Here is a 20,471-nt window from a genome sequence, read left to right as displayed (position 1 = left end):
ACCGGGGGAGCCTGGCGGTCTACAGTCCACAGGGTAGCAACGAGTCACACACGGCAGAGCGACTTCACTTTCACTTTACGAAGTGTCGTAAAACGTCTTCCGCTTCAGTGTCTCTCCTTGGTCACCGGCTTGGAGCCCGTTGGCCACGTTGGCCCTCCTGACCCTAAAAGACCTCCAGCGTCCACGGCTGGAGGGAGGGGCGCACGGTGATGACGCACTGCGCTGTGCGGCAAGACGCCGGCCGCGGCGCGGGGGAGGGGCGAGGGTTGCGGCAGCGTCAAGCCGGCGCACGCCACGTTGCAGCTTCTTGCTTTGGGCAGTCGGTTGTGTTTCGGGCGGCCGGGCAGGCGCGCTGACAGACCGGCGGACCGGTGCAGATGGCGACGCTCTGTCTGACTGTGAATTCGGAAGACCCTCCGCTAGGTAAGGGGCCGCGGCCGCAGACCTGTGTGGGTTGCATCAGCCGGGGGAGGGAGCGGGGCGGGGAAGGTCGCCGCGCCCGGGCTTGGCGCAGTGGCGGTCCTGGTCTGGGAGGTTAGGCCTGCCTGTCTCCCCGGAAATGTACACGCGGCGGGCTCTGCACCCCTCGCCCTCGGTCCCTGGTGGGTGGATTTGCTCCTGAAGACCTTTCTGGGCGTGGAGGTGGGCGCGGCGTGAGCCCGGGCAAGGGCACATGGGGGGCTCAGCTTCGGTCCTTCTCCCCCAGAAAGATGACTCCTAGCTTACTCTTCTCTCCCTTTTAGCAGTGATGTCCCCTGGATACCAAGAGCAGGACGTAGACATAACATTTTTAAAACTTAAAATCCTAGTACTTCGTTCCCTCTCTTTTAGCGCTTTCCTCCAACTCCACTTATCTTTATTTACCTCCCTTCCTTCGTTCTCAGTAAAGCTTGTCAATTCCATTGACTCAAGTTTTCTTCACGTTTCACTGGGTTCAAAGGAAACGAGGAAGATGATCATAGAAGCGTTTAAAATTTTAACCGTGGTTGCGCCTATAGTAATTAAAGGTGGCAGGGTAATTGCTGGAACACCCAAGTACACTGCAGCCTGATGGGGTTGCTTTACTACACACCCGATGGATGTAGTAAATGTCAGAGCAAGGGTGGGACTTGCCATCTTCCTGATACATCTTAAATTCGATTTGGAATTGCTTATTTAACGTGGCTAGGGTTACTGTGAGTAGATAGCTTAGACTTTCAGCTATTTTTTTTATTGCTTTGAGAAATTACACAGAATAATTTGATCAGTTTATTGAGCTTTTATTGTTAATGCATTTCTTAATATAGACACGCAAGTACTTTTCTAATATTTGAAAGGCCCAGATATAGTTGGCCACATCGGGCTGATGCAGTTACTTAGTACATTCTCGTTACAGGGTGTTTTGAGCCTTTTGGAACAAAAAGCACAATTGAATGTTGTTTAAAATTATTTTTTAAATGGTGTTTTAGCATATTGGTTCCAGTAATTATGGGCTAGCCTTACACAAAAATCAATAAACTCTAATAAAAGAAATGGGTTTGATTCTGCAGTTGAAAAGCGCTAGACAATGTGACCTCATGGTTGAGAGCAAAGACATTTGGTTCCTGGAGATCTGGGTCCATCCTGCCTGCCATTTACTAGTTGTGGAACCTTGGGAAGTTCCTTGTTTGGCATCGTCACAGCTTCCTTGTTTAAGAAACAAGGAATAATATCTTCTACATACTGTTGATGGCCAAAATCAATGAAAACTGTAGGTCAGGTTCCTGACACACTGTAGATTTTTAATAAATAGCTAGTTTTAACTCATGTCACTTAGAAAAGCACCATGAAGATGATAGACCTGTTTCCTTAGTAAATTATGAATTTGAGAACCATATCTTCAGTATTCTGGAAGGAGGGTCTTGAAAATTTTTGTTGTCCTTATGAATTATAGACCAATTATAGGATATATAGTTCTTTTCTTCCTCTTTTTTGTTTTTGATTTTATTGTTCCTAGTTGTTTAATTTGAGTACATTTTGCCTTTAATCAGTAACATTAGATGAAACATTTAGAAAAACATTGCATTGTGAGAATTTCTCTATTTTATATGCATTTACCATCTTTTTTTTTTTTTAATGCTAATATAATTTTAGACTTAAAAAAGTACAAGACTAGAACAGGGAACCTTTTTTCCTCTAATGCCTTTGGAGAACATACTGCAGATAATACTGCTTCGACACCCCAGAATACACCAAAGTGCATCTCTCTCAAGTAAGAAAGCTCTATATGACCTCACAAGGCCATAAAAATCAGGAAATACTCGATACAATTCTCTCATCTAATGCGCAGACCCATTCAGATTCCTACACTGATTGTTCCTGTGTTACCTCTGTAGTTCAAGGATCAGAATCTAGGGTCATGCTGTGTGCCTGCTTGTCACGTCTGCCCAGTTTCTTTCAACCTGGAATGGTTTTCTAGTCTTGCTTTCATGGGTTTGACCTCCATGGAGATTATACTTACTTGAAGAATGTCAAGGTTGTTTCTCGTGGCTTCTCATGACTAGACTGAGGCTCTGCGTCTTTGGCAGAAGTAGCACAGAAATGATTCGTTGTTCTTCACTGCAACCCATTGATTAGTGCCTGAGTTTTTTCCCATTACTGATGATCTGATCTTGAGTACTTAAGGTGGTTTCTGACAGCTTTCCTCACTATAGAGTTTTCCCTTGTGCAAACAAGCTTTTTGTGGGGAGATGCTCTGGGACCATGTAAACATTCTACTCCACATCAAACCTTCACCCACTGGTTTCAGCATCCACTAGTGCTTCCTGCCCAACTTGATTATTAGTAAGATGACGCCAGATGGTGATCTTCCATTCTGCTACTTCTTCATGTATTCCTTGGAAATTTTTGTGTGTGTGTGAGATCTTTTTCTCATTAAAAAAATATATATAGGAAAATATACTCAATAGGTTATACTCCATATTATTTTTCATTTTCACTTTTTTTTCACATTATCAATTTCTTTTTTTTTTAATAATTTCTTTTTATTATGTAACATTCAGTTCTTTTTCAGTTTCCCCTGGCTGTCTCAAAATTAACTTTGTACAGTTGGCTAGCTTTGCATCATTTTCAATTGAGCGTTTTTATTTTCAAAATTAGTTTTATTGAGTTCTTTTTTTTTTTTTTTTTTGGTGAATTGCCTAAAGTTCACCAGTTTTAAGTTATAAATTGATTGACAGATATGTATAATGTGTAACCACCACAGTTATGAAGTAAAATATTTCCCTCACTTCAGAAAATATCCTCATAGAACTTCATATACATTGTGTGTGTGCTGGTCGCTCAGTTGTCTCTGACTCTTTGCGACCCCGTGGACTATAGCCTGCCAGGTGCCTCTGTCCATGGGATTCTCCAGGCAAGAATACTGGAGTGGGGTGTAATTCCCTTCTCCAGAGTTCATATACGTTGGGTCATGTCAAATTATTTTGTGCATAGGATAATTTTTTGAGATTCATCTGTCTTGTTGCTTGTAATAGATCATTAAAAAATTCTGCTGTATAGGATTCTTTGCTATGGATACTCTAAAACTTAGATTATTTACTTTAGTGGTTAAATTGGCCCTGTTTGCCAGTGGGAGCCCCTCCGAGCTGGCCAGTGGGTCCTTTTGGCATATCTCTTACCATTCTTTTGAGTACTTCTTGGTTTCCAGCACAGTGAAATTTTCCAAGTTTGTTTTATACCTTCTGTAGCACAGCCCTGTCCCCAGTGGACCATGTCATTTAGAAATCAGTATCTGGGTGCTAGTTGTCTGTTTTCGATAAATTAAGGACAAAGGATTAATGAATATTTAGTAAACTTTATGATATGCTGAGAGACAGATGACACTTCTTAAATTTGAGTTCTGGCCTGCATTAGACCTGCATTCAAAGCCTGACAACTACATATTTACTCAAGGGCTTTGAGCTAGTTGTTTAACCCCTCCACACCTCAGTTTCTTTGTCTATAAAACAGAGATAAAGGTGCCTGCCTCTTAAGGTTACTCCAAAGATTAAAAGTGTTAATGAAGGTAAGGCACATAGCACAGTCCCTGCCATATAGTAACCTCTAATGCTTTCAAGGATAGCTTTTATACAAAGTACTATTCTAATTTATTCTTTTCTCCTGAGGGAGGGAAAGGTTCATTTCCGTGTCCCCAGCTGGACGCTGAGCATTTTCAGAAGCGGTTGTATTATGCCAGGGAATGGTTTCTGGTTTGTTACTTCTCTAAGACCAGAAGGCCACACTTTGCATCTGCAGACTACTGGGAAAAAAATTTACTCCTCACAGTACTTAACATTGTTTTGTTGACTCATCCTTATTGCTTTATGATTCAGGTTTTAAATACTGCATTGTTTATAAAGAAGTCTTTTCATCTCATTATTTTTAGGAGCTTTGTTGGCAGTGGAACATGTGAAAGACAACGTCAGCATTTCTGTTGAAGAAGGGAAAGAGAATATTCTTCATGTATCTGAGTAAGTGTATCTTTGCTTTGGGTACTCAGCAGCATTTTTTAAATATTTAGAGTTAAATGTTGCATGCTTGTTTTACTTGCTGACTGGTAGAATATCCCTAAAAAGAAATATACTTTTCTTTCTTATTCAAGAAGAATTATATCCAACCAGCACAGCATTGTAAAGCAATTATTCTCCAATTAAATAAATGTAAAAAAAATTAATATCCAGAGACTTATATTTGTCGGCAAAGTATCTGATCACATGTATAATCTGTCTAAAAGAAACTGGAAATGTACAGAAAGGTATATGTACATGTGTTTTAATTCTTTGGTAATTCTGGTGGAAAATTGCAAGTTTAATAAAATTAATAATAAGGGGAAATAAATTTGGTAAGTCCACAGCATAGAGTATTAGACATCTGTGAAAAAAGACTGACAAAGGATTTCTAATGTGGATATGTTCATAGTCTAATGTTAATAAAAAAGCAAGAAATAAATATGAAAGTATATATTTCCAAAGAAAAAAACTGAAAAGTATGCAACACCTCTAATAGTATTTCTGAGTTTTGGAGTTGTGAGGTGTTTTTTCCTTTTTACTTCTCTGTGTTTTCAAAATTTTCTGTAATGAAGGTATACTGTGTATTCTTTTTTTTTTTATATTGTGTATTCTTGATTAAGATGGATTATTTGCATCTCAGGTATGTGGAAGATGGCGTGCCCTTGGATTTACCTCGTTCTTTTGGAACTCACTGAAAAGAATTGAAAAGGAAGGGAAATAATTCTCTTGTTTAGGAAAACTGAGACATAGACACAACCAGGTTTCAGATTCTTTTAAGGAATCTTTGCCAGATCGTGGCACTTGAACCAGGTTGAAAGCAGGCTTCAAGGGTATTCTCAAGCAGGGTACAGATATGGAAATGGTTTAAATGGTCTGTAATGAACTGACAGAAAGACTTCTATTGGAGAAAAGGCAGCATACAGAAAACATCCACTCAAACACACCCTCCTTCTCCCCCTGACCTCCTTCCTCCCATTGTAGTTGCATCAGAACGTTGATTAGATCACCTCGTAGTGTTTATACTGGGAGGATCCTGTAAGTTGGAGCCACTGCTGAGCTACATACCATGATTGCTTCTCATGTACAATTTTTACTTTTCCGTGGAATGGTTGTTTGCCTTGTTCTCTTCTGAAACCTTTCTGATCCCTGTGTTTTCTGTGGGACTTGAGGAAGCTTGTGGGCATCTTCTCTTAGGATCCAGTATTCAGAAATTTCATGATAATATGCTTTAGTGTGAGTCCATTTTTCATCTGTTCTACTGGGTGCTTGCCTGCTCCCTCTAATATGGAAACTTAGAAATCCTCTTTTGGGGATTAGAAAATTTTTTCTTTGATAACTTTCTATTTTCTGTTCTTTATGTGTATGTTTGGATTAGTCTTACTTTGTTCAAGGATCACCTTCATTTTCCATTTTTTTTGCCCCTTTTTTTTTCACTTTCTGGAGAGGTCTTCAACTTTATTATCTCATTTTTCTATTGAGTTTTCCTTTTTACTGTTGTATTTTTCGTATCTGAGAGTTCTGTTACTTACTATCTAGGTAAAGCATCCTGTTCTTGTTTTATGATTACAAACATAATCATGTTTTTTCATTGCTCAGAGGAAATTTATGTATTCACTTTTAAACTTTTCTTTTCCTTGATTTGTTCGCTTTACATGTGTGTGTTTATTTTGATCACTATCTTTTGAGTTACAGGCTTTCTTTAAATGTTTGATAACTCTTGATGGTTTTCTAAGATTTTGACTGGGAGTTTCAGACTCCAAAGTTCTGAACTCCAAGGTGGGCTTGTCATTTGTGAGCTTCACTCTGGGTAATCTGACTGAACAGCTTTTCATTTGAAGGAACTTCTGGTGTTAGTATCCTTGGTTCTTTTCCTCCTGGGTAGATCAGATTGTCCAGAGAAGACTTCCAGTGTCCTGTTTGGAAGGTGAGGATGGGCTGGGGCCAGCATATTTTGGAAGCTGAGGGTGGGAAGAAGGCTGAGAATCTCAGCATCCAGTGTATGTTTATTCTCTTGTTATCTCTGTCACCCAGCTTGCCACCATGCCACATTGCCCCCAAATTGAGAGACCGTCTCTTTTTGTCTTTAGAGAATAAAGCTCCAGTTTTTGCCAGGACTGGGTAAGAGGAGTAGCCAAGCTGTAAAGAATAGGGGTTAGAGGTATCTGTATTTCTGGGTAAGTTTTAAGTAGACTTTTAACCAAGCCTCCTTTAGTCCCTGGTTTTATTGATTTGTAAGTCTTTTGAGGATCCTGAAGTTTAGATTGGATTGGTTTTCAGCTTTGTCCATTGTCCAGTTAAGATTCAGTTTTTTCAGGCCTGTTAACTCCATCTGCTTTCTAGCTTCTGAAAATTTATTGCTGTTGTCTCTTCTGCCTCATCTCTTTTTCCTGATGAGTTTGTGTCTGTGTCTTTTTAAACGTTTTACGCGACAGTTTTGGTGAGGTTTGATCAACTAGCTTCTTTATGACAGCATATCCTTGGCTTCATTGCCTTTATTTATTTTAAATCACTTTATTCTTGATATCCCAATTATATTTTTATATTTTCACCACTGGATACACATGTAGAAACTAATAGTGAGAAGGATCAAACATCATATTGAGGACTTCCCTGGTGGTACAATGGACAAGAATCTGCCTGCAGATGCAGGAGTCTGGGGTTCAGTCTCTGGTCTGGGAAGATTCCACATGCTAAGGAGCAGCTAAGCCCATGCGCCACAACTACTAAGCCTGAATGTGACAAGTACTGAAGCCTGCATGCCTGGAACCTGTACTCTACAAGAAGAGAAGCCACCTCATTGAGAAGACTAAACCACAACGAAGAGTAGTCCCTGCTCACCGCAGCTAGAGAAAGTCCACTCACAGCAACAAAGACCCAGTGTAACCAAAAATAGAATAAATGATTAATGGAAAAAAACCAACAAAACACCATATAGATAGTGAATTCACTGAAGTGAATTATTGGATTTAGCTGAACATCTCAAAACAAATTAGTGTTTGATAGAATTTAGAACCAACTAAATCTATTTTTTTCATTATAGTAGAAAATACTTGCTATGTATAAGATTTCTGTTTTTACATTTTTCACATGTCTCATGACTTACTGATTTGTTAGAGCCACAGTGATATTTTATCTCATGCTTATATTCCAGAAATGTGGTGTTCACGGACATAAACTCCATACTTCGCTACTTGGCTAGAATTGCAACTACAGCAGGGCTCTATGGCTCTAACTTGTTGGAACATACTGAGGTAAGGAAGGAACATTTCCTTGGGTGTGGTTTGGTTTGGTTTGGTTTGGTTTAGGCTTTCGATTTTTTGGACTATTACTCTATTTAAGGGTATAGGATAGTAACAGTATTAATCATAGACCAAGTTAGGACTTCTCATCTGACTTTATTTTCAGAAAGAAAGTCTTTGCTCCTAAGTTTCTACTTTCACACCCATACTAGCTGTCCTTTTGGGTCACTTAGTTCTGTCTTCCTCTTCCTGGAGTCCTAGAATTTCATAGCTGGGTGTGACTGCATAGGTTATCTTATATAGCTTTCTTACTTTACAAATGGGGGAGCAGGCCTTGAAAAGTTACATGGGCCCAGGGTCATACACATTTTCCTTTTTAAGTATACACCTTATTTAATTAACTATAGCAATAGCAGATTATCTTTCAGTATGGCACATGAGATGCCTTTTTTTTTCCTGTTTGCATTCAGCTCTAACTTTCCTAAATCTTATAAAATTCAAAATACAAAGAATAGTTTCCAAGTATTTACTTTAAAATTCTGCAAGTGGATAAGTATGTTTGGCTGGGTACCATTTGTTGAGTTTGGTCAGGCTTGTTATTCCTTCCTGCTTCCAGTTCTCATATTTCCTTTTTCTTCCCTGAAATACCTCTCCATACTCCTGGGGGGAAAAAGAGAAAACATAGGAAGATAGCACAATATGTGTTTAAGTGCCAGTTTAGATGCCTGCAGACAATCACAGTCAAATCCACGTAATGGTAAATTCTTTGATTGAGATAAGATAGGCGTGTTTCTCACTGAAGTTGTTTGTTTGCTTATTTGTTTAAGTCTAAACCGTGGGATGCATTTCTTTTCACAGATTGATCACTGGTTGGAGTTCAGTGCCACAAAATTGTCATCTTGTGATTTGTTTACTTCTGCAGTCAACGAGCTCAATCATTGTCTGTCTCTGAGAACATACTTAGTTGGAAACTCCTTGAGCTTAGCAGATTTATGTGTTTGGGCCACCCTAAAAGGTATCAGTAATTCTTGAAGAATTTCTGTTTAAATTATTTAATATTTTGCTGGGTCAGGAGTACACATATTTCTGTGTATGCGAACATCTATCTGTCTACCTGGTGGTAGTCACTTACGATTTTCTGATGAAGGAGTGACCTCCCTGGCTACTTTCTTCCTAGCCAGTTGCAAGAATTCCCCATCCTCTGCTGTCCGTGGAGGTTGGCCCTATCTTGCTGCCCGCAGCTCCTCTCTTGCCTTTGGAACTGTCCTTGTTCCTCATCGTTTATGTCAGCATCTCTCCTGCCTCAGCCATTGCTTGACTCCAGTTGCTTTGCCTCTGATTGCTCAGTATGTGGGTGAGGCGGGTGAGCTGGAATTGTCTCTCTGAGAGATCACTTTTTCCATCCTCTATGAGTAGTTTTCAACAGATCAGAATATGGGATTGATTGAGAGATGGAAAGAGGGCTTGAATTTTGCTGGCTTATTTAAAAGAAAAAAAGAAAAACTGCAGATGCAGCAAATATGCTAGAATGTTTTATCATTCTTTAAAGAGTCAGACACGGCTGAGCGACTTCACTTTTACTTTCCAAATTTGGGTTATATGAGGATTTTTTTTGTTTAATATTTTCAAGTTTTTTTTTGACTGTGCCCTGTGACTTGTGGGATCTCAGTTCCCGAACCAGGGATATTGAACCTGTGCTCTTGGCAGTGAATGTGCAGACTGCTGGGTAACTCCCTCTTCGTACTTTTTTGGTGGCTTAAACTTTTCTCTAAATTAAACTGTTACAATAACAAGCAACATAAAATGAAGGACTTTTCTAGTTACAACTTTTCATCTATAGGTTTATGACATTTTTATCTGCTTTGATTTTTGAATTAATATTCATAAACGGAAGGTAGTATCTTATGGAGGCAGCTTTGTGATGCTAGAGTTGCATAAACTCCTTCAGTACCATTTTTGATACTACATCTGAAGAAAAGAGCTACTTCTTGATGTTGATTTTTATTTTTTTTCTGTAGTTGATGCACTCCAAGCTTTTCTTAATTATGGAATGTAACATTGGCCTAGTGTGTGTGCGTGTGGCAGTGGTGAAGGCAGGATTTAGGATTCACCTTAGTGAGTTAAAATGAAAAAAAAAAATTTTAATTAATTATTGTGAATTCTTAAAATATGCCAAGTATTAGAAATCATTGCCATGTATACCCAGATTTTTAAAATTCCAATATAGAAGCATAGCTTTAAACCATCTCATTTACTTAAATTAACCATGACTAGAACTTTGCTTTTGATTTTTCTGATACATTGAGTGCTTTTAAACTTACGTTTGCTAATAGGAAATGCTGCGTGGCAGGAACAGTTGGGACAGAACAAAGCTCCAGTTCATGTAAAACGGTGGTTTGGCTTTCTTGAAGCCCAGCAGGCCTTCCAGTCAGTAGGTACCAAGTGGAATGTTTCAGCAACCAAAGCAAAAGTGGTAAGCCTTAAAAAACATTTTTTTAATGCTGACATCTTATCTGCCTGAGATCCTAAATCTGAGAAGAAAATTATGTTCATAGTTTCCCCACCCCCATCAATTAAAAAGGATCTTCTTGGAAGAATCTGCTGTTGAATTTTGCCTTGTCTTCACCTGTTTGACTATATTAAGCTTTAATTTCATAATTATATTTCTAGAAGATTGTGATCATCCAGTGTGTGTTCCTTTGGAAATCCAAAGTCCATGTTACTAAAATCTCACTATTTTATAGCTCTACCATCTTTTCTTCCTCCCATATCTTCTGTTCTCTGATTTTTGAACCATTGTGACCATTGAGTCCTGGGCTTCTGTAGAGCCTTTTTGTTTATTCTGTAGGAAGATGTAACATAGAGAACAGTAGAAAAAGGTCCTCTTCTCCAGCTAGAGTTGCTCTGGTTTGATCTATTTTACATACTACGCATGTGTAGTCAAGTTAATTTTTCAAGGTTTTCTGATGCTGTAAAATTTGAAAACTACTGCTTGCTTGTATAAAGACACTAAAGTCATCTCAGTTGTTCTGCTAAAAATCCTCATTGTGCTTTCACCACTGTCCACCTCTAATTAGTCAACAAGTTCTGTTATTTCTTCTCGTATCTAGAGATTGATCTTTCTGTCTCCACTGCTGTCGATTTTTATTGACACCTCATTACCCTCTGCGTGTTTTAAGACCGTAGGCTCATCACTGAACTTTTTTCTTTAGTCTCTTTTTTTCTGGTTGAGCCTTTGCACTGTCCCAGGTATCGTTTTAGAAAATACAGATAAGTAGTTCTGTACCTCTGACGATTCCCCATTGCCTAAAACATAAAAGTCAGCATTATAAGGACCTTCAGGTTGGACTTAGTCGACTCTCTAGTGTCTTGCCTACCCACCGACATGCGTTCCTAACGTTGCACAGCTCTCCCTGCCTTTGAGTCTTACCTGTGCTGTTACTCCTTCCCTTAGAATGACTTCCCTTGTACTCTCTCCATCTGATACACTTCCACTTATTTTTTTGAGGTCCAGCTTGGTTCGTGCCTCCTTTTAAGCATTTTCCTGATGGCTTTAAATGCTGTTGGTTGACTTCCGCTGATTTTGAGTCTTCAAGTGCAGGGACAATAATCTAGTCAATTTTTCCTCATAACCATACTTGGTGCATAGTGGGTACTGAGTATTCAGTGAATTTATTCTTAAACATTTAACCATGTAACTATTTTTGTTGTCTTGCTTTTCAGGTTCCTGAGAAAAAGCAAGATGTTGGGAAATTTGTTGAGCTTCCAGGTGCTGAGATGGGGAAGGTTACAGTCAGATTTCCTCCAGAGGCTAGTGGGTAAGCAAATAAAACTTACAATTGGATTCATTTAGTAGAAAAGCTTTAAGACAATTACCAAATATTTTATAAATCAATAAGTTAATATATAGAAGAAAACTAGTAAGATTTTTAATTTTGGGAGTTAAAATTCTAAATATCTTAATGGTTGTTAAATTATTGATAACTTAATTTCTAAAAATTTGTAGTTTTAGCTTATTAAATCAGTAGGAGAGATAGCATTTTAATTTCATTCCAGGCAGAATTTTAATTGTAAGTAGAAAAATATCCATTAATAGGGAAGTTTTATTTACATTTTGAGATTTTGGGGGGTGTCCTTTAATAAGGGTTTGTATTTGTACTCTCAGCATTCCTTTCAGTTATCAGAAGTTATGGTAGATTTAAGTTATTTTTTTCCCAAATAAAGCAGGTGGAATCCTGAAAAGGCCAGTCTTAATCATTTCTTTCTACTATTAGTAGGCAAAACCCTTTTCACTCTTGGCAGTCATGGAAAATAATAATATATGACTAGCTAGTTAGGGCAGAAGCTGTTCTGGCTGGAGCCACTGGTGTGGGTCTGCCTGGGTCCTTGCCCAGCACCCCCTAAGGCTGAAGGATGTCTGCCTTCGCACGTGTGTCAGCCTCTGTGAACCATGCTGGACAAGCTTTGTGAAAGAACATTGCCAGTGATGCTAATATAATAAAATGCCTTTTATTAAAGCACTTGGGAATCTCCAGTGACTCACCTGGTGAAGAATCTGCCTGCAGTGCAGGAGAAACAGGAAACTTGGGTTCGATTCCTGGGTCAGGAAGATCCCCTGGAGAAGAAAATGACAACCCACTCCAGTATTCTTGCCTGGAAAACCCTATGGACAGAGGAGCCTGGTAGGCTACAGTCCAAAGGGTTGCAAACAGTCAGACACAACTGAGTGACTAAGCACACACACACAGTCAAAGCAGTTAGCCTCAGAAACTTAGCCACTGAGAAAATATTGTGCCATATTTTATAAATCAGATGGGTTCCCCCCACATTTTGTTTAATTTGAGATTTTGCATTCTATAACCCTAGTTCTTACCCATCTGTGCTAAACGCAGTGTGTAGACAAAAGGAAGTGGCAGATAACGAAACAGTTCTGTTTTAGCTGTTCTTACCGTAGTTCTTCCCAAACTATTTCGTACGTGTCATTAATAGCAAAACCAGTTTTACAATTCCACAGTTTCCCTTTGCTGATTTAGGTGGTGAATAAAGGATAAGTCAGAAGGAGATGAAAGACAAATAATGGTTCTGGAAAATATACAGACTGGATCATTAAATGACTGACTGGTGGAGTCAGTCATAAATAGTCCTTATTTTACATTGTTTAATTCCCTCAGACGTCCTGGGTCCCTACCATCCAATATCCTGCCCTTGTGTTCTTGGTGTGAGGGGTCATGGTTGTCTGTTGGGTGGTGACTTGAGTGGTTTGATAAAAGTTAAGTTTTTTAGCCATAGTTATGCTATTTGAACATTTGTACCTTTTGAATTTTTTAATATTTTCTGTCACTTCTTAGAGTCATGAGCTCTGCATTTTATTATTTACTGTATAAAATACATTTATTCTGAATTACATCAGCTGAATACACTTTGGGGGTTTGGAATATAAGTCAGTGTTCAGGTTTAGAAACATTCAAAATCTTGATTTATATCCCCTTACACTGCAAAACAAATTGTCTTTAATTAGTTTTTTAATCTTTTTTTTTTCCTGTGTCGTTCACGAAAGGCCAGAAGGCTTGAATTTTGCCTTTTATTTGTATTCCTAACTAACACACAGATAGATAGCACCTGTTATGTGCAGATACTTAGCAAACACTTTACATGTAGTAACTTATTTAATCGTATCAGCCCTGTGAGGAAGGCACTGTTGTTATCTCCAGTTTTACAAATGGTTTAAGAAACTGATTCACACAGCATTTTAGCAGCTTGCTAAATCCAAACCTACGCTGTCTGACTCTAGTCCATATGACTAAAATTATATGCCTGTGTGGGAAGAGACCAATATAGCATCAGTACTCACTAAATGCAGCGTGGAGCTTATTTTCTTTACCTCTCAGGTTGTCTGTTGAGCGTTCTAGTCCATATGACTAAAATTATATGCCTGTGTGGGAAGAGACCAATATAGCATCAGTACTCACTAAATGCAGCGTGGAGCTTATTTTCTTTACCTCTCAGGTTGTCTGTTGAGCGAGATAGTGGTCTTATGAATATTTCATAGTCCTGTTTGCTTTTTTGCGGGTTAGAATTGCACACATTTCAGATTCAGAAATACTATCCTTAAGTAAATAGTTTGATTTCATTACTTCTCTTAAGATTGTATGTAAAGCGCATTAACTGTCAGTTAGTAGTTACTGATTATTAGCCTTTTTTTTCTCTTCATAACATGTTATGGGGTGTAACACTTTCAGTGAAAACTGCACAAAGTATTTCTGTTTCATTTTCAGAACTCACATTCCTTTGTTTCGTTTTTAATAAACTTTAAGTTTGGGAATAGTTTTAGATTTATAGAAATATTATAGAAATAGTTTAAAAAAAAGTTCCCTTGTACCTGTACTCAATTTTCTCTAATGTTAACATTTTTCATTACCTTTGTCAAAATTAATGAACCAATTTTGATATATTGTTAACCTAAACTCCATACTTTGTTGTATTTCATTAGTTTTTCCCTAATGTCCTCTTTCTCTTCTAGGGTCTTATCTGGGCTGCCACTTTGGTGCTTTATTTTATGCAGAAAGTTTTGAATGCTTTGCATTGTCCTTGTCTGCGTTAACCTGTGCATATAAACCCTTTAACATTGAATCATTGATCTAGAATGCTGCATGAGTATCTTCAAAAATGATTGATTTTACAAATGATATAAAGGCATACAAGTGGTTGTACTTTTCCCTCCTCTCTTGACATCAACTGAGATCAGAGGTGTGCATGAAATTAGGTGACTTGGAATGGTGCAGTTGTGGCTGCTGTTATTGATGAAAAGTGTATTTCCAACAGTAGTGGTATAGAATGTTGCTATTGTCCACTTCACTGAAGAGGAAGATGTTGATATGTGATATTATTAGCCATGCCTCTAATTTGTTTTATTCTATGTAATGGTCAACTGCCCATAGAATAGAATAGTGTTTTCGTAGATTGTGATCTGTGGAATGTTGGTACTGGATGAAACCTTTAAGATCATTTAGTTAAAATCTTTTTGTTTTGGGTTCTGAGAAAACAGAAGCCTAGAAAAGTAAAATCGCTTTCCTGAGGCTTCCTAATTTTCATGTGCTCTTCTATTTAATTATCAGAGCAATGGTGGCATCCTCAGAGGGGCCTCTGTCTTCTGTGTGGAGAGCGGGTGTCCAGTTTTCAATCGCATCAGGTCTTATTAAAGAGACATACTGCCGGGTCGCATAAGCAGTTTTCCTGTAACTAAATTACCTTTCGTTCCTCAGTAAAAAAGGAAAATGGAGATTAGCCTTAAGGTTTAATGTTTGCAAATAACTTGCTCCTTTGTGATTTTTTTTACATACGAAGTTGTTTCTTACAATAATTTACTAAATGTTGTAGTTTTTTTTTTTTTTCCTTCCTCAGGGTCAGATTTTCTATTACAGTATTTCTTGTTAGCTACAAACATAAGACTGGAATACCAACTAGAAGGGTTTTTGTTTAGTTCTCCTCTCCTCGAAAAGGTGAAGTTTAGGAATGTCGTTGAAGCCTGTTACTAAGTCTCCTTATAACTGTTTCTGCTGCAGTTACTTGCACATTGGGCATGCAAAAGCTGCTCTCCTGAACCAGCACTACCAGGTCAACTTTAAAGGGAAACTGATCATGAGATTCGATGACACAAATCCCGAAAAAGAAAAGGAAGATTTTGAGAAGGTAATTAAAGGTGTACCAATGACCCTTTGTCGGTAAAGTTAATTAAAATTAGAGGGTGACCTGATACCTTCATGGTGTGAAAATAAATCTTGTTCTCATAACTTCTTTTGCTCTTCTGTAAAAATATATATTTGTCTGAGACTTAAACCAAGAGTTACTCAGTTCCCATATGAAAAAACTTCAATTTATCTTTTTTCTCTTCAACTGTTATAAAGTTTATTTAAGTGCTACATTTTCTTACAAGTATCAGTTTCTTAAATGAATTGGTTCCTAGAGTCAGATTTCCTTTTGGTTATGTAATTTTATAAACAAGCAAACACTAAGTAGGTATTGGAAAATGTGATGGTTTCCTAGCCTCTTATATCGTCTATTTAGAAGCACTGTATTTCTATTTATTTATTTATTTATTGTTGTTGTTGTATTTCTATTTAAAGAGAGGATGAATAATTGTCAGCACTGCCAATAATAATCAGCTTTTCCAGAATAAATGGAAAGCACCATGAGATCAGCTTTCTCAGCTGAAAACTTGGAAGCTAGTATAACAAATTTCTCTCTCCCTCTCTCTCTTTTTTTTTTTTTTCCTTTTTCTTTTCTGGTCTAATATCATACAACTTCCACAACCATTTTCAGGCTGTGTCAGACTGATGGTGTATTATTACATTTGTCCAAATGCAGTATCAAGGATTGAAAATACACAAGAAAATAACAAAAGATAAACTGGGGATTATTTTGGATTCTTACTGCAGGTTATTTTGGAGGATGTTGCAATGTTGCATATCAAACCAGATCAATTTACTTACACCTCGGATCATTTTGAAACTATAATGAAATATGCAGAAAAGCTAATTCAGGAGGGGAAGGCTTATGTCGATGATACTCCTGCCGAGCAGATGAAAGCGGAGCGTGAGCAGAGGATAGAATCCAAACATAGAAAAAACTGTAAGGCACATTTACTGTTCTATATTTTAATTGATATTCTTGTATTCTGCTTCAGTAGAAAATTTCTTTTTCTAATGAAAGATGTTGGTTTGAAACACATTTGGGAGTATGTTTCATACATTAATTCATCTCTTAGAAATCTTTTCCCTTTTTCTGCCATCTTTACATTGTTACTTACTAGCATCACAAGTGCATGTGAAGTGTGTGTGGTCTCAGCGTCTCACTTGCTACCTGTAGTCTTTTTTTTTTTTTGTAGTCTTTGCATTGCTGTTCAGTTCTTGTGAATGATTTCTTCTGCAACTTTTTGTGCTTCTCTCAATTTAAATATTTAGCCTTTCTAATTAGAATGTTTGATGATAATGTTAACCATACCCAAATCTTCCTGTCAGCCTGTACGTGTGAAGATTCTATGTAAGCCTCATGCTACCCTGTGTCTGAAATACCACTTGACAAAAAAAGTATGTCTTTGTTATTACTTATCCCTGAGCTTCTGAGTCTGGTTATTTTTATTCTGTAATTATGTTGCAGAACATCTTGAGTGTCACATTTAGGAAATACAGTAGTAAATTCAAATTGTTACGGAAGTCTGTCTTTCTCTCCCACCTCCCCGTTTTACAGTTTCTTTACATTTTCAAAAATGATTAGCAATTGGACTTTAGACCTCACTTGATTCTTTGAGAGTTGATAATGTGTCCCTTGTATCTTCAGTAGTTTCCACAGAAGAATCGTTTAACAGTTCTTTCTTACTCATACGAGGCATATGAGTCCTAATATAGATAAGACTGTGTAGTCAGTAGGGATATAGAGATCTTCTCCCCCTGGGATAAACTTCTGTTACTCTCTGTTTTCTGTCATCTCTCTTTTTTTTTTTTCCTGAATGTAAGAGTAGCCTGTTTTCCAGTGGAATAGCCAGAGGTGCTTTTGGGGAGCCCGCTAGCTCAGGTTCTGGGCCCAGATTGTGTTCTTTAGGGGACATGGGCTGCAGCACCAACCCCTGGGCTGGGTCAGACCAGTGTGTCCTCTGGGCAAGAGGTGGCAAAGGAACAGAACGCTTCTGCTTCAGACACCCAGTGTTCAATCTGAGGAGGCCTGGCCAGTTGTGCCATGATGGGAACGTGGAAAAACTGGATAAGAGAAACCTTCAGGCCTCAGACATCCACTCTTACCCCTCACCAGTACTATATTAGTGGAATATATTGACTTCTAAAATAGAGCGTATTCAAATGTTTTGTGAGACTTCTTTATTAAAAAAAAACAAACACATTTTCACTTGGTATCAGATACTGGAACCATTAAGTACTTTTAAACTAGTGGAGTGTGCTTATAATATAAAATCAGAATGTGAAAATTTTGTATCAAATTAGAAGACTGTTAAAAGAATTTGTTTTCAACCAGATTAGCAGTGCTGATTAGATAAACTGTAGTATAACTCTCATTTTATAGCTGTGGAGAAGAATCTGCAAATGTGGGAAGAAATGAAAAAAGGAAGCCAGTTTGGTCAGTCCTGTTGTTTGCGAGCAAAAATTGACATGAGTAGTAACAATGGCTGCATGAGAGACCCGACACTTTATCGCTGCAAGATTCAACCCCACCCAAGAACTGGGAATAAATACAAGTAGGTGTATTGCTTTCATTATGCTCAGTAGCTTCCTGTGCTTTTGCTTTGAGGCTCTCTGTAAACACAGGGTAGGGAGTTACTGCAGAGTAGTTAAGAGATCTGGATCTTTGTTCTTCCATGGATTAAATGACCAGTAAGGCAGGCAGCCTAGCCTCCTGGGCTGTCATTCACTTGTCAATTAAGATTATTATACTAGGTTATTTTTAGGATGGTTTCCATCTATAAAGTTTCCTGAGTCTGCCGAAAGTTGCTTTTTATGTACTGATTAGGTATACCATGGTGTGTATTTTTAGATGAAGATGCTTCTTTCCCTGTTATAAACTTTGATTCTGCTAGGTGTAAGTTGATTCGTAAATGTGATAGAATTGAAAATTTAAAGAAATGTGAACATTACAAAAAAATATCATGTGTTTTTTCTACTTTCGGTTGATTTTCGGTGTGGGTTTTCAGGTTAACAGATTTTTTTTTTCCTTTAAATGCCCCTCACCCTGCCATTAATTTATATAATAAGCACAGAATATATTTTCTTATACTTTGAAGAAGCCTGCTGCTGCTGCTAAGTCGCTTCAGTCGTGTCCGACTCTGTGCCACCCCATAGACAGCAGCCCACCAGGCTCCCCCATCCCTGGGATTCTCCAGGCAAGAACACTGGAGTGGGTTGCCATTTCCTTCTCCAATGCATGAAAGTGAAAAGGGAAAGTGAAGTCACTTAGTCGTTCCCGACTATTAGCGACCCCATGGACTGCAGCCTACCAGGCTCTTCCATCCATGGGATTTTCCAGGCAAAAGTACTGGAATGGAGTGCCATTGCCTTCTCCTTCCTATTGCTTACAAATACTGAATTGTAACTCTTGAAGAGATGGGTGACTGTAAATGATTACCTGGTTTCCTAATGTGATTTTCTTTAAACTTGGGGGTGCAAATGTGTACGTAGACAAACACTTCATGTATATATGGGTGTGTGTGTGTTTATATGTCCATTTTTAACAGGGTATTTACTCCTTGTTTTACTAAACAAATACTCTGAGTACATTTGGAAAAGTATATTTGGATGTACATTTTTAGTGTCAAATAATCTCAAGCCATACTGTAGTAGCATCTTAATTAAATTGTATCTTAAAAATTAGAAGGTATAATGCAGTGATATACCTTAAAAAATTCAAATGAAAATGCATGTGTTGTGTACATTTTTTAAGACAAATTGTTTTTACAACTGTTCCATCTTAAGTGGAATTACCTACTAATTTTCTTCTCTTTTACTTTGTCAGAGAAGGAGAAACACTGTTCTTGAATGTATTTTTAATTGTGAAGGTATTAAAGCTAGAGATTTACTTGTGTGGAATTTATTTAAGATACTGAAAAACTCAGTTTCCTCAAAATTATTACTTTCCTTCCATGGTATACATTGACTATTACAGAAATATGATTATAGAATTCACTGCAGCAATATCCAATTATTTTATAAATTGCAAATTAGCCTGTTTGTTTGAATGTTGAGTAACTGATTCATTGTCCTCAACGTCTGATAAATTTTGATGTACTTTGAGTATTATGACTCATAATACCTGTTGTTTTAAGAAACTCTTATTTTGTAAAGAATTATATTTTAGTATTGTTGTTTATAATGTCTAAGATGAAAAGGGTAAAATTCTTTACTGATTTTCAAAAATACTCTTTTTCTAGTGTTTATCCGACATATGATTTTGCCTGCCCCATAGTTGACAGCATTGAAGGTGTTACACACGCCCTGAGAACAACAGAATACCATGACAGAGATGAACAGTTCTACTGGATTATTGAGGCGTTGGGCATAAGAAAACCATTTATTTGGGAATACAGTCGGCTGAATCTCAACAACACAGTGCTGTCCAAAAGAAAACTCACGTGGTTTGTCAATGAAGGACTAGTAGATGGATGGTATGTTTGCTGTTATCTAGAATTGAGAGAAGTAAAACTAATTTTAAACTGCTTGGAGGTTTGGGGAGGATGAATGGGAGGAGTTGAAATGGGTATGCCTGTTGGGTTTCTGGTCCTTCTCTTTCTTTTATCCAGTTTCTCAGGTATTCCCTTTTGTTTTAATGCTGCAAACATGGAGTGCCCATGTTTGGGACTAGAAACAGTTTGAAAATCTCTGAATGAAATCTGTTCAGTTGAGTCACCATACTTAAAAGCCTAAGAATATTTTTTTAACCTGAATTAACTAGAATGTGTGTATTTTTGTTACCATCATGTAATAGTGACACATATTAAGTATGTATTGAATAATGTGTAATTTTAGATAATTACTCTGGAGAAGAATTTGATAAAGGGCAAGTTTACCTTGGGCCCCATACAAAGGGTGTTTTTGCAGACGTAACTGAAAATTGCAAATCTCTGTGCATTTGAACATGAATGCCAGAATAACCGTCTCTTATCTGTGTCTCACGGTCATATGTAGAATAGAGACCTTGAATGTTTGTTAAATGCAAAGCAAATGAG

The 20,471-nt window shown here is 37.8% G+C and overlaps 1 protein-coding gene across 1 annotated transcript in view; it reads left to right on the top strand.

The window, feature by feature from the left end:
* Positions 1-277: 277 nt before the first annotated feature.
* The window catches only part of EPRS1 (glutamyl-prolyl-tRNA synthetase 1), a 64,791-nt gene continuing 44,597 nt past the window's right edge, over positions 278-20,471 (top strand). The window contains exons 1-10 of the mRNA XM_052653457.1: positions 278-423; positions 4,385-4,469; positions 7,660-7,759; positions 8,606-8,762; positions 10,081-10,220; positions 11,471-11,565; positions 15,310-15,436; positions 16,183-16,375; positions 17,819-17,990; positions 19,677-19,910. Of these exons, the coding sequence (XP_052509417.1) occupies positions 378-423; positions 4,385-4,469; positions 7,660-7,759; positions 8,606-8,762; positions 10,081-10,220; positions 11,471-11,565; positions 15,310-15,436; positions 16,183-16,375; positions 17,819-17,990; positions 19,677-19,910 (1,349 nt within the window). The 5' untranslated portion in view covers positions 278-377. The remainder of the gene's footprint in view (positions 424-4,384; positions 4,470-7,659; positions 7,760-8,605; positions 8,763-10,080; positions 10,221-11,470; positions 11,566-15,309; positions 15,437-16,182; positions 16,376-17,818; positions 17,991-19,676; positions 19,911-20,471) is intronic.

This window comes from Budorcas taxicolor, chromosome 16 (genome assembly GCF_023091745.1).
Source record: "Budorcas taxicolor isolate Tak-1 chromosome 16, Takin1.1, whole genome shotgun sequence".
NCBI classification, from domain to species: domain Eukaryota; kingdom Metazoa; phylum Chordata; class Mammalia; order Artiodactyla; family Bovidae; genus Budorcas; species Budorcas taxicolor.
This window is presented reverse-complemented; position numbering and strand designations above follow the sequence as displayed.